Genomic DNA, 27922 nt, shown 5'->3' on the forward strand with positions numbered 1-27922 from the left:
TGCCCTTGTATTTTAGCTGTGTGAATAGCATCATTTCCTGTTTTTCCAGGCAAACTGTCCTAAACATCACTCTCCAAGGAGATGCAGAAGGTAGAATTTTTGTAAACTGATGTTGGGACTTGAGCAGTTTATCTCCAGTGAGAGCTGCCTGCTTATTCTTGCCAAAGGCATTAGCTGAAGATTATTGGTCCTCTTGATTGCTGAAAATGTGTAACTGAATGAGAGACCAAGTATTTCATATATAAAGAAAGGATATTGCTTTGGGTTTTCTTCTCAATAATTGCAACTAGAGCTATACTTCCTCAATAATGCTGGTTATCTGGGGCTGTTTCCTGTCATTGCCAGTGGCCATTACTGAATATTTCAGAATAAGTGGCAGTTTTCCTCTTTTTATGTCAGCCCCATCCTCAAAATGGTGTTTACAGCATTCAGTGTACTGCCTGTTGGGCCCCATTCTTGCCTCTGTGAAAGGGTTTGTTAAAGCCCAGAAAAATGGGATTTAATAACTCCCAGATGTTGTTTTTGGAGTGGTTTTTTTGTTTGTTTGTTTTTATTTTATTTTTTTGCTAGTCTTGTCTATGATCACTGATTCTCATCCAGATAGATTTTCAAGTCCAGTTTTAATTTCAGCTCACAACTTCATCAGTTCTGAATAACCACATCAGCAAAATGTCTAAAAGTTCAGTATCCTTCCTTGTGAGCCTTGCCAGAAACAGGAAGGATTTCTCCCTGCTTGTCTTTTACCTTAGAACCATGGAGAATGTTGTCTTCAGACCCTCTTCCTCTCTAGGATAGGTATCCTTGGATGACTCAGGGACCCAAGGGTCTTTCTCAGTTCTTGGCTGAAGAGGTGGGCATAGAAAATCCTTTTCTGAGTTCTGGAGTTGCATTGCTCTTAGAAAAAGAGGGTTCCTTAGGAGCTGCTTCTTGGGTGAGAAAGCTAATAGTTCAGAAAGAGCTAACTCTACAGAATCAGCTGGGGGGAAAAAAGACAAGACTGGAATTGACAATATCTAGGCTAGAAAAAATATAAACAGAAATAACTATCATTTGCTTCATCTGTGCAATGTAACTAGAGTGAGAAAGCTTCTTCAGTCACCATAGAACACAGATTTCCTCATAAAATTTTTACGGATCTTAAACAGTGAAAATCAGGTAGGCAGAATTGTTTCTCACCTGCTTCAAGCATCAGATTTTTATTCTGAAATAGGAGCTTAAAGACAAATACGATCTGGGGCTAAATCGGGGGGGGGAAAAAGACAAGACTGGAATTGACAATTTCTAGGCTGGAAAAAAATATAAACAGAAATAACTATCATTTGCTTCATCTGTGCAATGTAACTAGAGTGAGAAAGCTTCTTCAGTCACCATAGAACACAGATTTCCTCATAAAATTTTTACGGATCTTAAACAGTGAAAATCAGGTAGGCAGAATTGTTTCTCACCTGCTTCAAGCACCAGATTTTTATTCTGAAATAGGAGCTTAAAGACAAATACGATCTGGGGCTAAATTAGAGCCTTTCATGTATTAGAAAACTAGTACTGCAAGTCACAGATCAAAAGAAGGAAAAAATCCATCATTTTACTAAAAAATCCTCCGGCTGGCAGAAAGACAGAAGTCAAATCTGATTCAAATGGTGAATCTTCCCTGTGGGCAGAGCAGTGCTGTGGTTGTGGTGGTAAAGGACTTGACATGGGTGAACAGCTCTGATTTTCACCATCAGAGAAGGCAGAGGCTTGGCTTGGGGATGCTTGTGTTGGATCCTGTCAGAGCTGGAAAGCCCATGGAGGTGTTTGGGTGAGGAGAGGCTGCTCCAGCCCAGCATTGTCTGTGCACGTGAGCTTGCACTCTGCTGTTCTTACAGTCACTTCCCTGAGCTCTCCTAATGCCTGGTTAGAAGCTGAGCAATTAGCTCAAGAAACCTTATCAGAGTTTCCTCTGGGAAATTGGTGCCTTTAGTGTTACACAGGCACGGTGAGTCAGGCTGAGTTCCCAAGACTTTGTATGTAACAGGAAAGCAGCAGATAATTGCAGTTTAATGAAACCCCTTGATGCCCTTTTCTGCTGGATAATAACTTCAGTTGACAGTTCATGTTTTCAGCCATGTAAATTTTAAAAAATTATTATGTGTGTTTCAAAGAAGGTTTACCCTAAATAATAGAATCTTTAACCTTAGATCTTAAGCAGTATTTGAGACAAATAGGATGCTTTAGGGTTTTTTACTGGCTCAGAAATCATGTAAATTATACCACTAAGTATACCTACTTAAAGAGTTCTTAAATTTGCTGTTTGTATTTTTAGAATTATTATGGGCTCCAAGGGAAGATCTTCCTTGTGAAAATAAAATCTCAGGCACCCCAGGGTTATGTTGCTGCCCATCCCTTCAAAGACACCTGTGATCTTTGCAGTGACAGAAGTCCCTGTATGCTGTTGCACTTAGAGCAGCTGTTCACAGACACTTTCATCCAAAGCCTGGATGCAAAGTTATATCCAAAGCCCATTGCTCTGGGGCCTGGCTGAGGATGTGTCCTCCTCCTCACGCTCTAAGTGATGGTGTTTATGAGCTGCTTCTGCCCATACCTATTGCCCTGGCCTGTGGGGCCTGGTTGCTTAGGAACTGATCTGTGAGGTGGCAGTGGTGTTTATCTCCTGGCCTTCAGCAGATAAGGAGTGTTAATTTGTAGTTCATATTGTAGCTGACTTTCTCTGTGGTTTATTAAATCCAGTGTGTTTAAGCAGTGAAAGCTTTCATTGAGCTGAGTTTCCCAGCTGTATTAAAAGCTCGGCGCAGCAGGCGTCGGATGTGAGCTCTCAGAGCAGGGCAGGGTTTAATACCAGTGTGACATTTGGAAGAGTGTCTAGGGGAATGCACCGTGCCTGCATATTGCATTTCAAGAGCACTTTACTATTTGCCAGCCTTTTTATTTTACTTGAATTTCAGGTTCCTAAGGGGGTTAGACTGAAAGGGAAGAGTTTTTATGCTTCCCTAAAATAACTGCTTGCGTCTCATTCCACGCAAATTGAAGCCCCCCTCCAGCTTTTCACACCACAAATGTGCAGCAGAAAGAAGAAAAAAAGCAGAGAGCCTGACTCAGTACTGGGCCATACCCAGTGCTATTCCTCTGTCACTGTCACCCTTTCCTGCTTCAGTCCCCAAATTCCTCCCTTTGTGCTGCCTTTTGCCCACCTTCACTTTCTCCAGGTCTCCTGTCAGAGCAGCTGGCATTAGCAGAGTTCTTGGCCAGCACTCAGAGTCTGACACAGCCACATGTGCCACTCCTGTGGGCTGGGGGATGAAGAATATAGCTGGTTATGTCACGTGTGAAGCAGAGTCTCACAGATCCCATCTTGTGAGCTGCAGCCTACTGCAGATGACAACAGAAGAAAGCTGGTTTGTGTGGCACCAGGGAGACAACAAAGTAGCAAGGCTTATTACATTCTTATTTTCACTTTCAGTTCTCAATTTAAATACCCACAAGGAACAAATTTGCTTTGTCATAACAGTAGTTTTGAATGATAATGTCATCAGAAATTGTATTTTCCCTTTGTCCAAGAAGACAACAGCTGTTTTTTGCAAGGCAGAGAAATTGTAATCTCTACAATTATTCAATACTGTACACCAAAAGGCTTTAGGATCTGTCATTTACTCAATGTGATACGTGTTTGTGCAGTATTTAGCAGATTGATACTTATTTTCTTGATACTTTTCTTTTTGGTGCTATTCCAATTTAAATGTGGTAATAAAAATCCTATAGTGCAAATATATTTCAGCTCATGTAAAGGAATGTGATCAGCAGCTCACACATGGGTTTTTAACTGTTGTGATCAGAGGAAATGTTCTTAATGCAAGCAAGGGCAATAGAATTGGATCCTCAAATGTCTAGATTTGCAATTTCTGAGTACTCAAGTGTGTGATTACTGGCAGGCTAAAGTACTTTGTGAGATTGGGGTAGAAAGAGCTCCTGCCAAATTCTCCTAAAATTTCTTCTTTCTTCCCTGAGCAGAGGGGAATTGCACTCCCATGGTGATACATGTACTCCCACTGGAAAGCAGCCAGGTGGAAAGAAAAAAAGAACAAAATATGCTTTTCTATGCATCAAGTGTCTCAAGTGCTCCATACTTGTAGGGAGTTCAGCTGCAGCATGGGACCTGTTCTCACGCTCTGTGCAGATGGATGCATCCCTGAACCCCTGAACTGGCACAGGTTTGGTGTCAGTTGGGAGCTCTGCTCTAATCCAAGTAGTATCACCTCCTCTCCAGCTTTCCCATGCCATATGGGCATGTCTGATGGAGGAACACAAAGGGATTTTCTGAGAGCAGGGTGAGGGCTGGAGAAACTCTCAGGGACAGCATCTGTGTTTACTTTTCTGTTGTTATTACACTACATGGCAACCACAGACCCTTTCTTGTGGATGATTGCAGTCACCCCTGGTAGATCCTGACAGGCTGGTGGGATAAGAGAAATAATGCAATCTGTGGGAACTTCACTGTACTTGAACACAGTTAAACTGAAACTCAAACAGCTACATTTTCTGTAAGTGCAACTAACAATATTGCTGCATTGTTGCCTCACTGAAAGTTGCCCAGGCTCAAAGCAGGATTTGGTTTTGTGCTTCAGGCAGTAGGGTTATGAGCTTGTACAGATGGAGCTTTTAAATTTTCATCAGCAGGTTTATAAACACAAGAGTATCTATCCTTTTGTCTGCCCCCAGCTCTTTTACTAATTAGTTACAAATGCTGAACTTCAATTAGCATGGAGTAGAGGAACAGATGAAATAATATACATTCTTCCTCATGATTATCCATCATGTGAGAATGAAATAGACATTAATAATGACTGTTTCAGTTTTTCGGGGCTTTTCTATTGGTGCTTCCCCCCCCTTTAATACTCAGTAGTATAAATGAGTGAAAATAACTAAAAATAATGAGCCAGATTATCTGGTGATGAAATTCTATTGCAGGTGAAGGGTGAGAGTTTTCAGCCTTGCTCATCTTTGCCTTGATGTAGGTGTACCCTACACCTACACCTTGACCCCTGTAGGTGTTGGGCCAAGCCAACACAAGGGTGTGTGACAGCTTGTTGTTAAGTTTGCCATGGAAGGATTTTACAAAGACATTTATACAACTACATTTTTCCTGCTGCTGAGAGGTGGCCAGAGAGGTCTAGGCTTTGAAGCAACACTGTTGTGTGTTATGAGAGAATCCCAGATTTTCTGAGGGGTGCATGTGCATGGAGAGGCAAAGGGATTGACGAGTTGAATGCTGTCTTTGCATTTAACAGCAGGTTTGCTGGCCTACAACATGTGCTTGTGTGCTCCAGCTGAGAAGCTCTTTCTGGGCCCTGCAGGCATCCTGCTGCTGTGCTTGTTCCCTGTGGTTTATAAATCATTCAGGAGATTTGCACCTTTCAACAGCAGTACCAGCTCTTTAGAGGGTATCAAGGAAGGATCTCTACCTTAACTGATAACTTTGAGGCAGGAAGAGGTTTGAGTGTACTTTCAAACATTGGTCTTGGCACACAGTTTGAGAATGTATTGGAAAATTGTCAGGAAAGCTGAGGAAAGGCAGCACTTTGTGAGATATAGATTGGTTCTGAGAATTCTGCATCCAACTTTTCATGTCACAGAATCATAGAATGCTGAGGGCTTGGAGTGGACCTTGAAATCCATGTAGTCCCAACCCCTGCCATGGTTAGGGACACCTCCCCCTAGATCAGGTTGCTCAAGGCCTTATCCCAACCTGGCTTTGAACACTCCAGGGCTGGGGCATCCAACCCTGTTGGCTATCTTGTCTTAGGAAGGCTTTGCTGGAAAAGTAATCCACTAGGAGGATAGGGCCTGCTGTTGGGAAATAGAGATGCATAAATCTGAACCAGTAACTGAAAGAAAACTGTTCTCACAATAATAATAATAATAACAATGAAATATGTTCTGACTAATCACACCCCAGAATATAATACCCCTGAGACACTTACTGGTCACTTCTTCGGTGGGTTGTACTTCAGCATAAGGATGTCAGCTTTACAGGCCATGCTGACCGTGGAATAAAAAGCAGTAGAATCTCTGAAGTTGGAAAAGACCTTTATAATCATTGAGTCCAACCATAAACCTCACACTGCCAAGTCCACCACTGAGCCCTGTCCCCAAGTGCCACATCTACATGTTGTTTAAACACCTCCAGAGATGGTGACTCAGCCACTTCCCTGGGCAGCCTGTTCCAGTGCTTGGCAACCCTTTCTGTGAAGAAATCTTTCCTAATACCCAAACTTAGATGGTAGGAGAAAGGCAAAGCAGCACTGCTAAAGTCTCCCCTGACAACATGAAACCAACAGAATTTTTCTTTTCCCGAGTCACGCAGGCTTGGTGTGTGTAGCTGGAGGCAGCTGCTGCTCTGTCACAAAATGTGGCTCTGAGCAGGAGGTAGCAAAAAGCCAGCACGACCCAGGGGTCTGCAATTGCCACAGGAGTCTGAGTCCAAGTGCCACTTGATTGAATTATCAGAGATGCATGAGGCTTCAGTTCTAACTTACATAGGCTGAGGGGTTATTGAGCAAAAATGAACCCATTCTCTGATCTGCTATTCTGATGCCATAACTCACTGTTAAAAGAAGGCCACCAAGCTTTTCTTTGTACTGCACTGGAAATGGCACATTGCAAGGGGAGGGAAAGTTCTATTTAAAATTGCATAATCAAATGAAGTGCAATTGAGAAGAGAGATCAAAGAGAGGAAGCAGGGACAGGAAAAAAGAGACGAGGTACAGTGTGTCTGCACAGACACCTTAATTCCACGTTAATGAACCTCTGCTTAGGAAGGGAAGGGTGGCTCTCTGTACCAGGAGAGAAAAACAGCCTTCTGCCACCACATGAGACTCCCTTTGAACATGGTCTCCTACCAAAATGAAGGACTGCACTCTGCTTCACATTTCACAGAATTAGAAAAGACCAAGCTATTTTCTGACTGCCTGCATCCTGCTTATGTAACTTGCAGATGACGGCTGTGCAACCTCTGGCTGAGCCCTGGAAAATTTCCTTGTTGGTGACTCAGGTGCTTGGCAGACAGTCTGGTGCAGTGGGCTTGGAGATGAGATTGCAGTCAGAGGCACTACCTGGCTACCAGAGCCCAGTTCAAGGTCTCTTTGTGGAACTTCTTCCCCTAGAAGCTTGCTGATCGTCCTGGTCTTGGCACTGCCAAGTGTCCCTGTTGTGCTGTGTTAATTAGTGCAAAGCATCTCTCTTGATTGCTCTGAAGCAAGAGAAAACCACAGCCCTGACTGTTATCCAGAGATGTGGGTCAGCAAGGAAGGAAGAGAAGAGCTAGGCAAGAACAAGTCCTTGGTCTTTGCATTAATTTTATCCATAGAAATCCAGTCAGGGTGTGGAGAAAGCGTTTAGTGCAGCGGGGCTGCAAAAGTGGGATTTCATGGGGAAGCACAGAGTCCCCCTTTGCAGTTCTTGTCCTTGGCCTTTGCATTAATTTTATCCATAGAAATTCAGTCAGGGTGTGGGGAAAGCGTTTAGTGCAGTGGGATGTCATGGGGAAGCACAGAGTCCCCCTTTGCAGTTCTCATTCTGAAACTCCATGCAGTCACCAGAGCAGTGTTAGTTTGGGGGCTGTGAATCTGGCTGAAAGCTGGAGGTCAGGAGTGCACATTGTGCTGGAGTAGAGTTGAGAACTATTAAAATTTACGGATTAGACCCAGGGATGAGAGAAAAAACTGAAACAGATGCAGAACTATCTCAGCTGTAAACTAGACTTCCTTGTGGGTCAGCTGTCATCTTCAGGAGCAGCAGATCCCAATTTCTACCTCTTTGGAAGTGTAACTGAGAGATCTGTACCACCAAGGCTGGGACAAGTGTGAGGTCCCCATATCAGCCCGTCTTACACCAGTCTGTGCAGGAGGGCCTGTGGCAGCCCAGCTGTGTTCAGAGCAGCACTTGGTTTGCTCATGCAAAGAACCTGTTTGCCAGAGTGCAGTGGGAGGGGGACAGAAAAAGGCTTTGCCACAGGGAGGACCTGGTGACTAATGAGTTTCATTGATCCTCTGCTTGCAGGAGAGAGCAATCCATCATCTGTGGCTCCTGCAGGCTGTTCTGCTGAAGGCTCTGAGGAAGCAAACGTGAGCTGTTACCCAAAAGCAGGGCTGTGTGAGCCCTCTGAACCTAATGATGCTGTGCTCTCATGGATGTGTGAATGTGATGGTGCAGAAGATCCCAGCATCAGGGACTCTCTGGATGGCTTCTACAAAACGTATTGCAGAAAGCAGCCAGAGAGAAAGGATCCGACCTACGAGGCTGCCTCACAGTGTCTGTCACAAAAGATTTCAGAGCTGGAGCAAAAGGACGGAACAAAATATGTGTCACGTTGTCTGCAAATGGCACAGTTGGTCTTGAACAGAGATGGATGTAAGATCTTTCCAAACCACCCCCCTTCTGCTTGCTTTTCAAAGCCAGCTGAAGGAGAAGTCTTGTTGGAAAACAGGAGGAGGACACCTGGGCTCTCAGATGACATCCTGCAGTTCCTCTTAAAACAAACACAGGCAGAACGTAGCCCTGATGTGTCACACGAGAAGTGAGCAAGACACTGCTTTGTTTCTGTCATGGAAGCTTTGCTTTCACTCCAGAAAGAGGTGACTTTCTCAGACAGACATTGTTCTCCATCAGCACCAGATGCTCCATGGAGGGGTTCACCCACACCAGACCTTGCACTTGCTCTCTGAAGGGCAGCACTGCATAAGGAGCATCTGTGTAACTGCTTGGGCTGTGCTGACTGATTGGGAGGGGTCATGCAGTGTTTGTTGCTGGGACATCAAACATGATACTTTATACCTACCAGGCTTTTGAATTGGCCTGCATCCTTACCTCAGGTTAACAGTGGTCCAGCCCAAATTCAGCCCCTGGGTGGGCATTGCTGTCCAATGCTGGTGGCTAGAACAGAATGTTTGAATGACCTTGGCATGGTGTGCCCCAGCCCTGCAGAGGGAAAGTTAAGATTTTGTTCTGCACGTTTGCCTCCATGAGGTGCCTGTTAGCGCTGTGTTTTTCCTTCAGACATGTAGCTCCACAGTTCATGACTGCAATGCCAGGTGAGTTTTTCTGACAAAAAACGTGGATGTGTGCATGAGAAAGAAAATACAGCTCTGAGTGTGCTCTCTGACAGTGCTTCTGTCCTATTTACCTCCCCACCGTTACCCCCCCTAACAACCTTCAGTTCCTTTCTGACTTTCATGGTGTTGCTAATGAGATCCCTGGGGGAAAGTTCCCTTTAAAATGAAATGGATCTCTCTGAGCCCAAAGAGGCTGATGTCAGTCAGCAACAGAGCAATGAGCCCACACACAGACACTTAAGGTTTCTCTCTCAGAAGGCTCCCAGCTCGGCGGCTTCTTTGTTGCTTTACTGCCTCTGCCAGGCAGATAAATGTCTTTGTGCATGTTTTCCACCCACTGGCCTGTGGGCTGAAAGAGCAGTTTGCTGCAGTGATGTTGTTTGCTGACTGGGGAGGCCATTCTCCAACGTGGGTGTGAGCAAGGAAGCACAGAGTGCCAGGGGAAGGGATGTGTTTAAGATGACAGCAGATGGGCAAAGGAGGAAGAAAGAAAGAAAGGGTGGCTGGGGTCTCAAAGGTCAACATCAGTGTGGTTGTTCCAGTACAGCCACAGTGCTCACACCAGTTTTGGTATTTGATGTCCAGTGTTTGCCAGCCAGCTGCAAACCTCTCATCCATTCCCTGTCCACACTGGCCAGATCTCAGAGTGGGTGTTTGTGTTCCTGCATGTCACATTCCTTGCTGCAATCCCTCATGGGGCTGCTATTCCTGCCTTGCTGCCCCTGGCAGATTGGCACAGCTGCTGTGCTCTGCAGGTGCTTCCAGCAAAGGCAATGGAAATTTGGCTGCTGCCTTCAGTCAGAGCAGGAGGGAGCCCAGCTGGCTGCAAGTTGTGGCCAAAGTCTTAGGACTTGGTTTAATTTCTCTTTGCAAATAGATTTATATTGGAAGTGCCTGGGTTTAGTTTCCTGTCCTTGAGTCATCATGGAACCAATAGATTTGGCTTTGTGGTGGTCCTGCTCTGTGTGTTGCTTGCTTGCTTGCTTTTATGGCAGAGGTCCTGTACATGTGCTGAAGGGCACACAGAATATTGGAGCAGACCTTCAGCTGCTCCCCCAGCATTACTCAAGTTAATGGTACTAAGGGGAAAAGAAGAGGTGAGGATGCAGCATCATTTCTGTAGTAGCAAACAAACCCACAGGTGCTTGTGTATCAAAATCCAGATGAAAGCATCCTGCTGGCAAAAACTATAGAGAATGGTAATATCAGCTAGTTTAGCCACAGATACAGCTGGAAAAAGCAAGCATGCTCCTGAGTGTGCTGTCAGTAATTACAGTAACATCACTGGCCCCTCTGGCAGCTCACACTGCTTAACCCCACGGGTCTGTCACAGCCACAGGGGCACTGCTATTGACACATGTAGGGAGATACTGCTAAGGAGGTACAGGGAAGAAGGAACGTCTTCATTGTGAATCAGATGTTGTTGCTTTTAATCTTTGCCAGTTTATGCTGTTCCATACAGTTAAATTAGCTGCTGTGCAAAAACTCTTAACTGCCATTTTAAGGGAAGCAAACTCCCATCAGAGAGAGATGGAGAAATCACAGGTCTGCGTCTGAATCCCTTCAGTTGCTGTGTTTGGTTTGTTGTTGAATTGGTCAGTGCTTTAGGTTAGCTTGAAAACCATCTGGTCTCCTACTCAAACTTTAAAAAAAATTACTTTAATTAAAAAAAAAGCCAAAGACGTTCAATTTCCACAAAAAAAGCTTGCAGAAAATAGGGAGTTTCTGCTCTTCAAGAGAGACCTGCTGCTGCTGATGTTTGAGACATCCCTATTGGGTGTTGATGGAAGAGAGAAGAAGCTTGGAATGACAAAATAGAGAAAAGGTGGCTGCTGGAAGAGCATGAAGAGAGATACTGGCAGATGAGAGCATGAAACTGTTCAATTTTAAGGACCAACGTAGGCAGAACAGACTGGATGCAGCTGAAAAATTTGGATTATGACTCATATCTACAAATCTTGTCTGGCATCTTGCAGAGGACATGGTAATCTCTGTGCTGCTGAAACATGCAGTCTTTTGAGAAGTTTGCACCCCTCAGAATCAGGAGTGCTGCATCTCTGTGCGCTGCTGACTTCCAGTGGCTCATGGATATGACTATCCATGGCTTGCTCAAGGTCAAATGACAGTCTTTTTGCATGGCAAGTACCAAGAGTGATATGAAGCCCTCACAGAAATGTCCCTTGTTCTGTCCATTTCCCCCCAGCCTGTGCACTAATCTGAGAAACTGAGTTTATTCCTGAGAGGTGAAGTGTGTTCCTCTCTCCCTGGCTTGCACTGGACTTAGTTTTGACGCTTGTGTGGTTTCAGCTCACCCTGTCTCCCCAGTGCTGGTGTTTCTCACCTCTGCTGGCAAAGCCAGCTGCTATCACCTCTCTTCATCCCCCTGTGTGTGGGGGCTGCTTTAACAAAGGCATTTGTGGGTTTACACTGCAGAACAAATCCAAGGGTTTTTTTTTCCTTCTGTTTGTTCGAGGCTCACAGCCGAGGAGCAGCTCTCTGAGCCTAACTTAGAGCAACACCTGAAAACCTACACCACCTTTCAGGGCTCTGCATATACAAGATGCAAGATGCCACAAGATTCTCAGGCAAAGTGTGTAAGTGAAGTAAAAGATGGGGAATCAGTCCCTTAAGGTGGGACAAGCAAGGCCACAATTGATCCCCCATTGCCAAGTAGGACTAACACAGGACATGGAGAGGGCTTGCCTTGGCCCAGGAGTTTCCCTGCTGCCCAGCCCAGATCCAAATCCCACCCAAGGTCTGTTAGGGCGTGTGTGCTGTGAGTTTGGCACCCGAGCTGGAGCAGCATCCCCAGTGTCTCAGCGGGGTGAGGGTGCTGCTGAGCCCCTGCCCTTGCACTCCAGCCACTGGAGTGGCCTCGGGGCTCAGCCTAGGACCAGCTCTGGCAGGCTGAGAGAGCTGCCTCTACTCCCATAAATGCCTGGTCCAAGCTCTTTTGTCATCCTGGCTGAATCCTGCTGCTGTTCAGTCATTCCCTGGCTGGGAGCTGCTCCAGGATGGTTGGTATCAATGGCCTCTCTGCTGCTTACTCCGACAGCATTTTTATTTTCCCTCCCACACGGCTGCTGGTGGGAGGTGCTGATTCATGCCAGCGACCTACCCAGTCCTGGAGCCCAAAGGCAGCCAGGGAGAGCTGAGCTCCTGCCACAGGTGCTGAAGCAAGCCCTCAATGAAGTGAATGGAGCCAGGGCTGTTTACAGCACGGGGGATTTTTCCCCAGGAGTTTAAGGTATGCCTGGATGTATCAGGACATATGTTGCTAAAACTGCTATATGACAGGCAGTGTACAGCCTATATAGATGTGCCTGTTTCTTTACTGAGCATTGGTGATTTTGTGTGGGGCATATGTTTTCCCACAACACAGAAGTTCATTTTAAAAATACCCTGTTCTGTAGGCTTTCCCTAATGACTATTTTCCTCCACACATCGATTAGGCAACAGCATATGCCAGCGTTTCTTCCTTAAAAGTAAAATCTGGCACAGAGCACACAGAGCATGAAATAATAAGATGTGATTAAAGCAATAGCTGGAGCTAACTAAAGCCAGAAAACTTGTGGCTGAAAGGTCAAACCTTTTTTTAAATTGCCTTTGCAATGTCCTGTTTGTTTGCAGATGCTGGGACTAGGGAGGGAAAATCATGTAATGAAAGAACAACACATAGAAAATTTCACCTTCAGTAGAAGCCAAACGAACTTTCATTTCCATTGGAAGATAGGTTCTTGTAATGGGAAATGTCAGTCAGCCATGGGGCAGGTATCACTTTCCAGTGTTACCTGCTCTGCTGTGAGAGATGAGCCAGGAATGGTGCTAAATGGGTGCTAAAATCAGCACCTCCCGGCCACAGAAGCAGGGTGATTCTGTAATTAAGGATACTGAGGTGGGGATGCTGTGCCCTGCAAAACATTTTCAATGTGACTTCCACCAATTAGTTTTTTCTAAATTGCCAGCAGCTTGTTTTGGGTGTCTGAGAGCTTCAGAGAAAGAGTGAAAGGGCAGGGCATTTACACCCACGTCTCTAACAGCAATTCCTCTCAATCCCCTGCAATTAGATGTTCAAACAATAATAGAGATTTTGCATCTGGGGTCCAGGCCCCCCTGTTTAAGGAGCAGCCCAGCACTCAGTGTTCTGTGAGGCCAGCTTGGTTTTGTTCCTTGTTTTTGCATCTTCCCCGGGTCTGACTGGTCCCTGGGACAAGTTGAGCACCACATGATAAACGTGTGAGTGCAGACAAGTGCTGTGGCTGGTTCTGTCTCTGAGAGTGTTAATGCTGCTTATCTGGTGTTCAAAAATAGCCTGGTTGCACGTGAATTAGTAGGGAAAAAAGTTCTTCTGGCATGAGGAGACAGACTGCTGTTTTGAGGGCTGGGGGAGTCTTTCCAAAGGCAGCAGGCTGAAAATGCAGTGGTGTGCTGGATAATCATCAGACTGATGCCTGTGCCACTTCCTCCTATTCCCATTCCCATGGGGTGCTTCTGCAGCTGATTTTTCCCCCCAAAAAAATCAGGCTCAGTGTGCCTCGCCTGTGTGCTGGCAAAGCCATCCACTGTGGTCTGCTCTTTCTTATATCCAGGGTAGCAGAGTCTCTTTCAAGGTCTCTTTTCCTGTTTGGATCACCTTCCCACCGTCAGGGTTAGTAGACAAATTTACACAGATGGAGCATCTTCCTGCTATTTTCATTTCCCAAGGCTGCCTTTAAGCTTAAGCCTTTTAAGGTTTTTTGATAAGCACACAGCATTTCGCACAAAGGGCCTAAAAGTCTTTAAAATCGGGTTATGCAAAAGGAAAAGGATATTCTAAGAGGAAAAGATGCTAGCAAAATATCCTCCTGCATTTTGTAGGTTTTGCTCTCTGTTTCCTAGGCTTTTTTTGCAGTTGGGTTTTGTTCTTTGTGCCAGTGGCGATTCAAAAAAAGGTGATGGAAAATTTCTTGGGTTATTCCTTTTGCTGTGTGAATACTGCTGTCATAAAATAGATCTCTCAACACTGTTTTCAGTCTGCAATTATGTGCTAGGGCATAATTCGGTTATATTTTTCAGTACATACATTGTTCAGTAATAAAAACTTTATTCTGAAATCATTACAGTCTGTTGCAGAAATCTGTATGTTTTTATGCTACAAAATGGAAATTTGCCTCTGAAATTTCCATGACACTATCAACCACAGAACAGTATTGTTCTTACCAAACAGAACCCTTGCTGAGAGTCAAAGTGCTATAAATATTTAAAGAAATTAATTACTAAATAAGCCAGAGTAGTGCCCCAGTCTTTAAATATTAAATGGAACATGCACAGTTGACAAAAAGGAGGCAGAAACACTGAATGGGGAAATTTAATGGCCTAAATGTAATTATTTGCAGTGCAAAGGCAACTGTTAAAGTAATTTTTGCTTAATGACAAGCAGTACTCAAAATACGAGGGCTTAAGTGTCCACGTTCTGCTTGCTGAAAGAAATTTCTATCCTGTTTTTTATTCTCCTACAGAGGCCCCAAAGTTCACCAAGGAGGCTAATTAACCACTGTGAGTAAAAGAAGGGTTTTCTTTGGGGCAGCACCTGGGTGTGCAGTTCAGCCGTGCCCAGCCTGCAGGGGGAGATGCTCCAGCAATCTCCAGCTGCTCTCTGGGCATCAGCTGCCTGGGAATTCCAGTCCTGCAGTGATGCTGATCCTCCAAAAGCCAGCCCAGAGAGATGTGGTGGCAGCTTCTGGGCACTGTTCATTGTCCAGGACTCCTGTCTGGTCAGGAGGGAGTTGGGTGCTCTTACTTCCCCCTGGTAGAGGAGGAGGTGCCAGAGCTGTGGAGTTTGTTTCTGTTGTCAGCAAGGCACTTTGGTGACAGCTGAGGCTGGGAGAAGGTTTAGTCATAGCCAAATTTGTAAAGCCATGAGTAATCATGTCAGGACTGCTTGTGCCCCTGCTCAAGATCCAAAAGCTGCATTTTAGCTTGATGGCAAATTTATCTGGAGTGGTCAGTTTTGACTTGGAGTCCAGCAGATCATTTTTGGACAGACAATCAGGTGAGAAGTGGCAGCTCAGAAAAAATGAAGTCTTGTGACTAAAAATGCCAGTGGTGCCCACATTGTTAGGCAAATTCCAACTTTCTCTTCTAGGAGGAGATGTGCCTGTTGGTTCCCATCAGTATCATCTTTCCCATGGAGACATTTACCAGTGGAATTGCAGGGGCTAACTTGCATTTTCTGCCTGGAGCAAACAATGCCAGCGAGTTGCTACTAGGGAAGGACCTAGGAAGTGGCACTTCATGCTGACTGCAGCATAGAAAAATTGCCCTAGGTTCCAAAGTATGCTGTTTATTTGTTTGTTTGTCTATTTATTATTTAAAATTTGTTTTTATATTGCAGCATAATGCAGTTTTCTGCCATTTGAGCTAAGAAACTGAGAGATGGATGACTGGGGAGAAAGAGAGGTATGTGTGAGCAGTATATGGGAAAGTGTTCTATCCACCCTGGGATGCTGGATAAATGGTTGTGTTTGTACTTGGTCTTCCCTCTCTCACCTCTGTTTTGGGTTTGGCTTTGTTTTGAGTTTGGTGGTGTCTTTTCTTTCGTTCTGCAGCCTGTGAGTGTATCCAGAACCCCTGAGGATTTATATCAGGCAGCACAGGGCTTTTTCCAGAAGACCACAGCAGGGTCTGTGCATGTATTTTTTATATCATACAATAGTTATGACATCCCTTATTTTAAACCTCTTTTCAGTTAGGCCATATAATATTTGACCTCATTTCTGTGGAATAGATATATCACTGAAAAACAGGAGCTAGAAGGATCCTGCATGGAAGAAGGTTACAAGTGAAGAAAATTTGTTTTTTTAAGAAGACTGAGAAAGACAGTTTGGGAAGAGTTGGACTGAATTTTAAGATTCTCAAGCAAAAATACGCTGTAAATTCCTTGGATTTTTTAATGAAGAAAGTCTTTTTATGCTAAAGACTGGAAGTCAGTTTCTAGCAGCTGTTTCTGCACTGCCTAAGTGTATGTGGCATGAATAAAACCCCACAGTGTGAGGTGCTATATAAATACAGAAAAGAAAAAAAATGTATTTTCCCATGCTGCAGAAATCACCCATCTGTACCACTCAGGGTCTCTCAGCTGCAGCTCAGTTTGCTGGGCACTGGTACCATGTGCCAAGGCCACAGGTGGTGACAGTCATGTGTCACTTTTGTGGAAGAAGGACCCAAAAATGTATCAGCTGTGCAGCTCCATCATCCCTTATGTTGCAATGAGCACTGCATATGGCAAGGTTTCTGAAAGGATTTGGGTTCTGTTAGTGAAACTGCATAGATGGTGGCCTTCAGGGGCAATTGTCTTTCTCCAGACCCATCCTCTTAGCACCTCCTGAATGAAAGAGATGAGTTTGTTCATGAAATGTCCTGCAGTATTTTAATGCCTGTGCAAACTAATTGGCATGTAAGAATGAAGATAATCCCCACTAGCACACCTAATTAGAAGAGCAGTCCTCATTTTCCTCCTGCAGTCTCCTCTCAATTTAGAAGGAGCTCAGGCACAGAAATGTGCTTGTCATCCTTTGAAGTTCCAGCTTCTAACATGAGCCAAATGTGTGGTTTTTTAAAGCATTTGTATTTGAGAGAATCCCACAGGATAAATACTGGTTATTCATAGAGCAATAGATTGTCACAACATTGTGAGGCGTGGATGTCACTGCAATCGGAGTACTGACACATCTGAGAAAGGAGGTTGGGGTGTGCCACTCACAGCTGATCAAATGAAATGTGCCTTTGCCTGCAGTAATCCTGATTTAGTGCAGCCTCAGCTCTCTCCTGATTTGCAGAGAAACTCACCCCAGCTGATACCTGGCTGTAAAAGTCCATGTGAAATGACCCTGCTTTGAAAACAGGATGACTTAATTAACTGTGGGCAAGATGCTTGGATGCTCTGGTTTTCCAGTGCTGACAGAAAAGTCTGTGGGATCCTGTTTTGGAATCCTACCCTGAAGACAAGAGTTGGATATACTCCAGCCAGTTCTGTCCCTACTCTTGTCAGAGGCCTCCTACAACATTTGCAAATCTTCGTAACCTCAAACCTGATCAAATCTGAAGGTGTGAAGATGCTCCCATGCAGACCCTGATGTAACTGATGGCAAAACATGCTATTTATATGCCTGCAGAAGCAGAGAACACATAAAAGGCAAATGTTTCACTTCAAATTCTTTCTGAAGAGGTTGAGGCCAGGCTGAATCACACAGGGGAGGATATGAGGGCCTTGGAGTCAGGGAAATATGTCAGTCTTTTGAAACAGGCTCTTGACTTCCCAAAGCCAAGACTGGAGATTCCCTTAAAGAAGCACCTGCCTGTGGAGATGGGGCTGGCATAGGCAGTGCAGAACAGCATGCAGGAGGGAGACTGGGAGATGTTGCAGGTGGTTTGTCTTCCATGGTGGCCAGGTGGCTGGCTTCTGTCACTTTGCAGAAATGGTAAACTGAATGCAAGGTGAACAGGGTGTCTGGCTTGGCCTCCTGCTGTCTCCTCTAGGCTGTCTCCTGGAGCAGGCTTCAAATGGAGCTGGAATTCCTGCTTCCTGCTGGTGAGTTGGATTGGAGCCCTGTGCTTGTGTCCTGTTTTCTGTCTTTAAAGGCTGTGTGTCTGTAGCAGCCTGCCATTGTCAATGGACAATAGAATGGCACACGGAATGATAACAGAGGGAGCTGCCAGCTCGGTGTATAGATCCATTGTCCTCCAGGAACGCTGGCAGTCAGAGGGCCATCTGCTCGGCTCTGAAGACAAACAAAAAAGAAAACTGTAAAAAAACTTAAAATTTGAGATGGCCCTCTGAGGGTTAATGAAAACCAAAAGGAGTTCTGGTCTTTGCCTGGCTCTGAAGAGAACTGAGTGGAACATTCAGACTTCCTTGTTTTAACTTGTCATTTAAGCTTTTTATTCCACTACGGACTAATTGGGACAGCAGGGGCTGTTAAAGGAAACAATGTAAAACCTGATCTCTGTATACTTCCTCTGGCTCCCCAGAGCATCATCACAGTAAATAAGAGGTTTGCCTGTGGAGAGGGAAGCTGAGAGCGGTGATTTCCCTGGTGGAACTCTTGGGGAATACTGCGTGCCATTCGCTCCCCAGGTGCCACAAATACTGGGATTACTTCCCAGTCGTTCTCGGGGTCTGGCTGTACTGGATAGGAGGTGGGGGGAGGCTGTGAGAGAGGGAGCAATGAGGGGAGGGGAAGGGACAAAAGCCTCGCAGGAGGAAAAGGCTGCAGCAGCACCTGAAGAGGCTTTGGTCGGAAAAGGGTGTGGAAGCTGTTTCAGAGGGATGGGTTCCCGCACCTCCTCCCTTCGGTACAGGCTCGGCATCCCCTTCTTGGTGGGAAAGAACAAGGATGCTACCGCATCCTCTGGGCTGGAGAAAGAGCAGGGAAGCCTCGCGGGGCGGGAGGATGTACAGGGCTCTTGGAAGTGTTAGTCGGGGACGGGGAAGGCGGCTGCGGTAGTTGCCGAGGAAGGGGAGACGGGGGCTTGCCCAGCCTGCGAGGAGAAAGTTGCGCTGCCCGGGAGGGGAGGGAGGGGGCGGCGGGGCCGAGCGGGGGCCGGCGCCGCCCCCGGGGGCTCGCAGTGACGCAGCTCCGCGGGCCCCCCGCCCCTCCGCCCCCGCTGCCTTTAAACCGCGCCGGAGCCGCCGAGCGCAGCCCAGCCCAGCCCGGCCGAGATGGGGCCGCCGGCGCTGCTCGCCCTCCTGGCGGCCGCCGCCCTGGCAGGTGAGCGGGGCGAGGGCGCATCCCGCCGGGAAAGGCGGGGAACGGCCCGGGAGCAGCCCCAGCGGGCGCGGGGAGCGGTGCAGGGATGGACGGGCTCGCTCCGGGGCGGCGGCGGTGGGTGCGGGACCCGCAGCCCGGGGTCGCCCCTCGGGAAGGGCGGTGGGGATGGCGCTGGGCGAGAGCTCCGCCTTTATTTTTATCCCAGAGCAGCGTCTTTGCACAAAGACTTCTCGGTGCCGCTTCGGTACAGCGGTGCTGCTGGGTGTTTGCCAGCCGGTGCTGGATGCTGGGCGGTGGTGGCAAAGTAGCGGCTCTGCGGCTTTAACTATCAAGATGTTTAATTTTTTTGCACGCGGCATTAAATACTAAAACCCCACGGTGAAATGAACCTTAAACACAATAGAATGAGGTGGTGGCTTGGCTCTATAGTGTTTTATGCATACTTACATCACTGGTTGAAAGAGTCGGTGTCATTCTGGGTTGAGTATTTTGGCTTTAGGTCTGTTAGAAGTCTCCACGCTTCTGGGACTTGTACAGAGACTGTCAGGAAGTTGACTGCCTTCAAGTGCCTTCATTGAATTCAAAGAGGGAGGGTGGAATATGGAGGGGAAGAGACCCCAACACAGAGAAACTCACTACACTTATACCATAGATTCTATGGGGGTTTATTACCAAATATTTTTTCCTGTTTATGCCATCAAACAGATCGGGTACTTCTTTACATCCTTTACATCCTTTGTGGCTGTCGTGCTTTCAAATGTTGAACTGGTTAAACATTAACTTCAAGAACTTTCTAGTACTCCTGCAAATCAATATGCCTAAATTTCAGTGATCCTGCCTAGGAAGACACTGTGACATTTTGATGAGGAATGACACTGCACTGAGTCATCTGCGCTGATGAAACAAAGCCATGTGGGGATTTCATCAGGGACCCACCTGAAGATCTGTTCTAATCTTGGAGATGCAAGCAAAAATAGTGTGAATTTGTCCTGCATTTATCATTTCTTATGATATTCATCAACTCTCAGCACTTAGGCAAAATCAAATAATCTGATAGCGACTGCCTGGGCAGACTTGGTTCTGGAGGGCAAAGCAGAGCCAGGGCTCAGCTTTGCTTAGTGGGGCTGTGGTTTGTTTCTGGCTGTGTGTTCAGGTGCAAGGTTTCCATGCTGGCACGTGCTCTGGCTCTGCCCTGCTCTGGAACCCTGCCGTGCTCCGGTCTGCTGTGCTCCTGCAGGGCCATGGCTGGGTGCCCTGCTGCCTGAGCCTGCTGTCCTGTCAGGGTGATGGCCTCACCCCTCTGAGCACACGTGGAGAGGGAGGCAGCCGTGCTGGCCAGCACCTGCAGGTGGCAGGTGCCCCAAGGGAGCTCTTGCCAGCTGGCGTGGGCTGGCACTGCCAGCACCTGGGTAAAGTGGGGCATTGCTGGCTCCCCACTGCCTTCCTGGCCCAGCCCTGGCAGAGCAGCTGCCTCAGTGTGTTATTTCAGGCTCTGGCATGGATTGGAGGCTCATCCTGTTTCTCCAGACAGGTTAATATGACATTTGTCCAATACCATTTGGTTCTTCTGACGTTGTTATGATACTCCCTCTTTGTTCATGCTGACTTTCACTGTTAACCAAGCTCTTGGGAGCTTTTGAATGGCAGCAAAGACAGTGGGTACAACCTGACTTTGTCTTCCTGTGCCACTGACAGTGCTCAGGGGATGGCCTGAAGTGGGAAAAGATGTCCAGGAGTTTGTCTGCTCTGTACTTTATCCCATCACGTGGTGTCACTCATAGAGATGTGCTGTGGCTGCATCACTCAAAGGATAAAATCAGATGTTTGCCCTGGAGCCTGTCAGGTTTTCACAGGGGCTGGAGGAGCAGAGGAGCCTCCCCAAAAAGAGCCCATGAAGGGGCTCATACTTTCAAGTGAGTGGAGCCTGGGAGCAGCTCCTGCTGCAAGAACAACATCCCCAACACCTGTGGGATTGAGCAAATGTCTTTTTAAGAATAACACTTGTTTTAGTGGGAGGGGTTTTGTCTCCTGCCCCGCTTTATGTGCCTGCTGCTCCTCCTGCCTGCAGCAGCCTGGAAATCTGCTACAATCATTTACATACTGGGTTAGTCAAGGAGCCCGGAGCTGCCTCAGCCAGCTCTGAACGCCAGCGATGGGGGAGAGGGTTGGCTCTGAGCAGCACCATCTCCCCTCACACACCACCTGGCACTCCGGGGGAGGGATGCAGTGCTATTTTAGGGGAATTCCTTCTGTGCTCTCCTTGTGTGGGTTCCCTTCTCTGATGGCACTTGTATACGCAGGGAAGGGATGGGGGCTGGAGAAGCACATCCCTGCATATGTGTTTGGGGGAGAGCACAGAAATATCAGGAGTTATTAGTGTATGATGCTCAGCTATTACACTCTGAGTCAGTGCTCCAGGGGATGTCTGCTTCCTCTGCCAGCACAGAAAATAAAAAGGTTGTGTTGCTTTAAATAGTGTCAGGCTACGTGCTCCTGTCTTCCTTGGGGCAGTGCTCATTCTCCTGATGCTGAGAGGTAAAACTGACCTCCTTTATCTCCATGAAGTGCTCATCTATTGTGCTTTATCTTCATGTGTGTTCATCTGTTTCAGGAGGTCTGTCACTGACCCAGCCAGAGAGAGTTCCCAGTTGTATTTAGGACCTGTGTAAGGACTTCAGAGCTGCACCTTAAGTGTGTGTGTGCTGTGATTCTGCCCCGTGTGGGAGGCTGCACAGCCAGGATTCACAGGCCCTGCTTCCACACACTGCTGTGAGCTGGCAGAGGTGCTTAACCTCACTCCTGGAAATCTCCAGGTGCATGGGAATTGACACAGTTTATTAACAACACACAGCAGCCAAGCTCATTAACCAGCTGGAGACATTGCAGCAGTGATGGCAAAATCAGGCAGCACAGAGGTTTTATTGGCAGCACTTCTTTCCAAAAGCAAATTCCTTGGCCCAGGTACATTAGAATTGGTGTAAGGAGGTGTGAGTTATCCCACATGTCCCCCGGGCAGAGAGAGTGAGGGATGGGTTGTACTGCTTCCTTCCAGAGTAGCTTTCCACTGAGGGGGATTTTCCTATTTCTTGGAATGATAACGGACCACTCAATTTTTCTGTCTCTTCTGGCTCTCTCCATCCTTGCAGGAGCCACCTCCAAGTGAGACAACATTTCTCCAGCAGGACTGGGACAGTAGCTGCTTTAAAGTCTTAAAGAATGGTCTGCTGTTGGCAAGGAGTGCACCTAGAGCTTCTCCAAGAAGCCAAAAGATTCTTGGGGTGCAAACAGGCCTTGCTTGTTGGGTTTGATTTACTTGTTAACCATCACACAGGTGCAACTACATAAGGACTTGGTTTGAAATAAAGTTCAATTTTGGAATTTAAACGTGGCTTTCTTTGGTGTTGCATTTTTTGTGGGTGGGATTATTCTTGGTGTATATTGTTTTAGTGCTACAAGTGTTACCATGCACCTCTTCTCTCCTGCTGTGTTAATTTTACATGGCTCTTCCATCCAAATAAGGAAAGATTTAATGTGGAATGGTTTAGCTGACAGCCAGCCCAAAACCCAAGCTGCCTCATCAGACCAATTTGACTGTGGATTCTTGTCAGTGATGCTTGTGTTAATGAATCTCTAACAATTGGTTTTTCTTCCAGGTGCCAGCACAGTTCCAGTGGAAAAAGACCGTACTGAAGAAATGGTGAGTAGCTGCTTGTCAAACCAACCTCAGAAAATACCAGTTATATGTTCTCCATTTCTTTAAACTCTCAGGACAATGTTTCATTTTTTTTTCCTAAGGGTAAATTTTCAGAAAGCTGATGGCTGGTGTGGAACTCAGAGTGCCTTCAGCTGTCAGGAGATGCCTGCCTGCACCTCAGTGTGTTTGGTGGAAATGGGAGCTGGCTCTTGTGTCAGTACTTGTGAAGCTCTGCATTGTACAGCTGCTTGAAAAGTGATCTGAAATATTGCACAGTACATGTTATTGTGCTGACAGCTTAGGGGAAAGATGAAATATCTACAGGTACCAACTGTGTAACAGACTTACTGATGGAGTCCTTCCTCTCCTTCTTTGGGAAGATATTTTACCCAGTGTGATTAAATAAATGCCATCAGCTGCTCCCAGAGCTGACACCAGACCCCCTGCACTGGTTGTTGCTATGATCATTTAGATCAGCAAACACCTGGTAATAATCAGAAATAGTTAAAAGACAAATGCTTCTGTAAATGTTTCATTGTCTCCTCCCAGTCATCCCCACAGATTGTCAGCCTGGGGCTCTTGTACCCCCAGCAAACAGGAGCACTTGTTCTCACCATCGACTTTAGCACCTGAAAATCATTTTATGCAGAGGAGATAACTTTGGTAGTGCTTAGAATCAGAGCACATTGTGTGACTTTCCTAAATCAATCCATTTTCTCTGCTTCCAGACAACCCAGTTGAACGCTCAGTGCTAAAAACCAGGCAGGACTCAAAGCACAGACACATGAAAAGGTGTGAAGTGTGTCTCTTACCGAGGATATGGAGCTCTTTTAGTGTATTGCCAGTCCAAACTGCCTTTGCAGTATCCTCATTTGGACAGATCCTGCAGGATAATCCTCATCCTTTGAGTGTGTGTTGTGTCTGTTTATTTTATAGGGTGTGTTACCACATGTTGTTTGACTTTCCTTTGTACTGAGTAGGGTATTTAATATTTTTAAAAGTACAAAAGAAGCGCCTTAGCTCTGCAAACAAAAGGGGAGATAAAAAGACCTGTCTGTTCTCTTCCTGTTGGTACAGGAGTGAGGGGCAGAGCCCAAATGTACAGGATTACTCAGAACTCATTAATAATAGCCTGAACTCTAATCTCCAACAGGCTTTTCTGCCAGCTGGGTCAGAAGTCAAATTCCATTTTTGCCATGAGGATTTCCTCTCCTGTTTTGTCCCTTCCAGGTAACCCGGTGCATTGTGGAGGTTCTGTCCAATGCTCTCTCTAAGCCAAATGCACCCCCCATTAATCCTGAATGCAAAGAAATCCTGAAGAAGGGTAAGTACAACATTTTCTGAAGTTAGGAAAGGAATTTGGTGCATGGTTTCTCTCTGGTGTTGGAGCTGGTGAACTGTTACTTCAGCCTGTGTGAAACTGGTGCCTCCAAATTTCAGTGCCAGGATTCAGGTTTCCTTCTCTTCAGTGTGTCTCGCTCAGGGAACAAACAGCCTGACCTGGGAATTCTCAGGGATTCTTGCCTGACGCTTGTGGCTCCCTTCTTGAGCCACCTGGACAGTCTGAGGACTTGACAAAGTCTTTAGGTAGCCTGAGAAGATGAAGCATAACTATTGCAAGGCATCAGATTTCTTTGATTTTTTTTTTTCAGTCAATTTTTAAAAAAAAATTTAAAGTTTTCTAAAAAGAATCCCTGGTGGGTTTGGGTAGTTTGGAATAAATGGTTGTCTTTTTATTGTGAATAAGCATCTGTGATGGGCCTGGTCTGGCATTCAAAGAACTGAACACAGCTCCAGATCCTATTGATTTTTAATGGGAATGAGAGCTAGCTTGACTCAGTACTAAAAATGTGATCACAAAAAAGCCAAAGAAGGAAATTTATTCTGGAAATTCCAGGGGAACTTGTAAAATGCCTAATTAAGTGGAGTTAATTAGTTAGTTAATCCTTTTCCAGGCAAGGATACAAAACAGTGGCAAACTAATGATTTTTGAAAGCAGAATTAAGAAATCAGTTCTGTCCTAATTTCCTTGGTACTTTGGGAAGCCAGTCATCTCTTTGAAATAACACTTCAGTGGAGGGTTGGATTACTCCATGATGTTGCTTTTGTTATTGTAGGTGATAAAAATGACAGAGAGAGAAGCGAAAACGAACAGCCTGAAGTGAGGCATCCCAAAGACCCAGCAGAGGCTGAAAAACATCCTACTGGGAGCATGGAGAAAGAACAAAGGCAGGCAGAAGAGGAATCTAAAAAGTACGTGGAAGGAGTTGATGAGGAGAAACTTGCTCATGAGGAAGGTAAAAGCAAGGAGGAGGAGGCTGGACACCACACTCCTGCTCAGGATGAGACACTTCACACGGAAGAAAAAAAGCACTACCAGGAAATTGGGAGAGTGGAGGAGAGGAATTACCACAGTGAAGAGGAAAGCAAAGAGGGCAAGTGTTGTGAGAATGTAGAAGCTGCTGTTCTCACCAAGAAGTCCCACTCTGAGAGCATGAGCATGGACGAGTTCCGTGGTGGGAATGATCAGAGCCCCAGGGGCGACTGGCACGTGGAGGAGGGAATGCAGAGCCCTTCCAAACAAATTCGGGAAGATGAAGAGGGAGAGGAAGAAAGGAGTGAGAAATTCCACCATGAGTCTCAGGAACGTGGTTTCTCCCACCAGCAGGAGCGTGAAGAATCTGAGGAGAGTGAAGAAAGAGAGGAGGGAAAGGAATCCTTCAAAGGCAAAGGTTACCATGGGAAGCACAGGGCGGGTGACTCCTATGAAGAGAAGAGGGGCCATGGTGGGGAGAGGGGGGAGCCAGCAGGGGGATCACACCCAGGGGAGGCCAATCTCTGGGAGCAGTGGAAGCACCGACAGAAACATCAGGAAGAGTCTGAGGAGAAGGGTGGCTCTCCTGGGAGGCATGGGCCCGAGGAGCTGCAGGGGGAGAGGCCTGCAGAGCAGGGCAGTGAGGAGCACAGGGACAGCTGGCAGCAGAGCCAGGAGAGCAGGGAAGAGGAGAACAAGAGGCACCACCACAGTGAGGAGAGCAGTGAGAAGTGGCATGAGGAGAGGAGGCAGCACAATGGATCCCACCGTCCTGGGGGGAGGATGTACCTTGGTGATGGAAACGAGGAGGAGCTGGCCAGGTACGTCAGCGAGGAGAAGCAGCGCCGTGTGGGAGGGAGAGCCCGCGTGGGGAACAGGGAACAGGAGGGGTCCCAGAAGGCTCGAGAGCACAAGGGACAGGCCAGCAGGCACTACAGCACTGAGGACAGCCTGGAGGAGGAGGAGGTGGAAAAGAAGCATCACAGCAGTGACCAGGTGGAAGATGAAGAGGAGGAAAGGTTTGCAGAGAGAGAAGAGTACAGAGGCCATCTCCCTGCCGAGAAAGAGAAGAGAACTGCAGCATCCTACAGGCCTTTCTACCCACTGCTGTGGTGGAAAAGCCGGCACTTGGACAAAAGGGACGGTGCAGGGGAGCAGCTTCTGGAGGGCAGGGAGGAAGGCAGGCCTGCCCTGAGTGAGAAGAGCCTTTTCCCTGAATACAATGACTACGAGTGGTGGTCAGAAAAGCAGATCCAGAATGCTCTGAAGCACAGGCGCAGCGAGAAGAGGAACCCTGGCAAAACGAACAGATACGATGTGGAAAGGCAGTACAAGAAGATGGATCAACTCGCACAACTTCTGAACTACAGGAAGAAGTCAGCTGAACTGCCAGGGCTGTACAGCTCTGGGGAAGACCTGAAGAAGCGTCACGTGGCTGGGAATGACAGAAGGAGCCTAAGCCAGAGGCCCCTGACGGAAGAGGAGGTAAGTGCTCAGCAGTTTGTCTCAAAAGGAAACACACTTCCCAATCCATTCCCAAGGCAGCTGGGAAACTGCATGGAAAAATACAAACAAGACTAAGTCACAGTTAAGGTGTGAGTAGATCTTCAGTGATTTAAAAATCTGCTTTCTTTGAACAGTGGAACTTTGAGTTTGCTGAACTACCCCAGGGCACAGTTTGTGGCGTAAAGACACAGCTCCTGTCTGCTGCAAGGCAGGAAGGGAAAGATTTTGTTCCTCTTGGGTCCTGCCTCTCCCTTGAGGCTCTACAAACGGATACAGCAAAGGTTTTGCTGCCCCATTGCAGTAGGGGCAGAGAGGAAACTGGCAAGCACCACTTGGGCTGGCGGATTGTTCAAAATACCGAGCTGAAAAGTGAGTTGGGTGTTGAGAGGGAAATCAGCTGCTCGTGGACTTCCCAGGTGGAATTGCAGAGCGGAACCTGCATTGCACCTGTAAGTCCAGTTCCTGTGTGTAGTTCATACATAGTGAATCCTCTTCTTTTTGCTGGACTTTGTTCTGCTCCAGGATCCAGGAAAACTGAGCCTACAGCCATCAGGTAGCTCCCATCAGCCAGGTCCTCCTGGTGTGTGTCACTGTCTGTGCACTGCACAGAGCTGTGCTGGGAGCAGGGGAGGCTGGACACTGATTTATACAGCTGTTAATTGGTGTTTACAAGTCATCCTGGTACGGGCTTGGCTGGAAAGCCTCTCCTGCTCTCTGTGCCTGTGGAGCTGTGCCCTCACTGCACCCTCTGCTGGCTGTGGGACTCCCCAGGGACAGCACCTGCAGCTGTGACATGGCAGGAGGCCACCCAATGGAGGGTAATGGTGCTTTAAATATACAAAAATGAGGCTGTAATTATGGCCAGCTCTCACAATTAAAATTTTGATGCTTTCCCCAGCCTACGTTCGGTCCCAAGCAGGGAATTTCACCAATCTCCCAAGTCTTTGCTGCACTGCTGTTAACACCCGCTCTGCTCAGGGACTGGGAAGTGGCAGGACAGAATCTGCCTCAGAAATGGCCTTTCCTCTCCCTTCCATGGAACAAAACATTTCCCAGCGTTAACAACGATGTGTGAAACGCTCTCTGTTTTCACAGGAAAAGCAGCTGGAAAACTTGGCCACCATGGATCTGGAGCTGCAGAACATAGCAGAGAAGATCAACAGCCTCAGGAGAGGCTGAAGGTGTCCTGTGGTAAAGTCACTGCCACTGGATTGTTGTTTGCCCTAAACCCAGGAAATTCTATTCACTGTCCACTCTTGTGTAGTGATTTACACAGCTGAAAGTGTCTTTAATTTGCTGTTATGCTCCTAAGACCTGAATGGCATGAATTTTAGTAACATAACCTTTCATGTGGGCAGGTATTTTTAATATGCTTTTGGAGATAATTGTGTTAGTGTTCTTCAGGAATATATTTGTCTGAGTTTGCAATAATAAAAACCATTGATCTTGGACCAAACCTTCTCCTTGTTCATGTGGCTGAGGGGGTGATCTGAGTGAGCTGGATCAGGTGTAGATTGTGCACAGAACAGTGGTGCTGCACCACTCTCTTAAAAGT

The 27922-nt window shown here is 46.7% G+C and overlaps 2 protein-coding genes across 2 annotated transcripts in view; both read left to right on the forward strand.

Annotated features, from left to right (window-relative positions):
- The window catches only part of SHLD1 (shieldin complex subunit 1), a 40108-nt gene extending 25527 nt beyond the window's left edge, over positions 1-14581 (forward strand). Inside the window, exons 4-5 of the mRNA XM_039719085.1 lie at positions 8053-9083; positions 12735-14581. Of these exons, the coding sequence (XP_039575019.1) occupies positions 8053-8573 (521 nt within the window). The 3' untranslated portion in view covers positions 8574-9083; positions 12735-14581. The remainder of the gene's footprint in view (positions 1-8052; positions 9084-12734) is intronic.
- A 4095-nt stretch (positions 14582-18676) lies between these two features.
- CHGB (chromogranin B) lies at positions 18677-27823 on the forward strand. Its single transcript, XM_039719079.1, has 5 exons — positions 18677-18853; positions 22507-22550; positions 23778-23871; positions 24665-26346; positions 27463-27823. The coding sequence occupies exons 1-5, from the start codon at positions 18805-18807 to the stop codon at positions 27544-27546; spliced, it is 1953 nt and encodes a 650-aa protein (XP_039575013.1). The 5' UTR covers positions 18677-18804; the 3' UTR covers positions 27547-27823.
- Positions 27824-27922: the final 99 nt, after the last annotated feature.

Source organism: Passer montanus, unplaced genomic scaffold (genome assembly GCF_014805655.1).
Source record: "Passer montanus isolate IOZ18808 unplaced genomic scaffold, ASM1480565v1 scaffold40, whole genome shotgun sequence".
Classification (NCBI taxonomy): Eukaryota; Metazoa; Chordata; class Aves; order Passeriformes; family Passeridae; genus Passer; species Passer montanus.

Excerpts from the sequence above, each read along its gene's own strand:
- CHGB (XM_039719079.1), top strand. The coding sequence starts at position 18,805 with ATGGGGCCGCCGGCGCTGCTCGCCCTCCTGGCGGCCGCCGCCCTGGCA. Across the intron at positions 18,854-22,506 it reads GGCGGCCGCCGCCCTGGCAG|GTGCCAGCACAGTTCCAGTG; the intron begins GTGAGCGGGGCG and ends TTTTTCTTCCAG. Across the intron at positions 26,347-27,462 it reads GGCCCCTGACGGAAGAGGAG|GAAAAGCAGCTGGAAAACTT; the intron begins GTAAGTGCTCAG and ends CTGTTTTCACAG.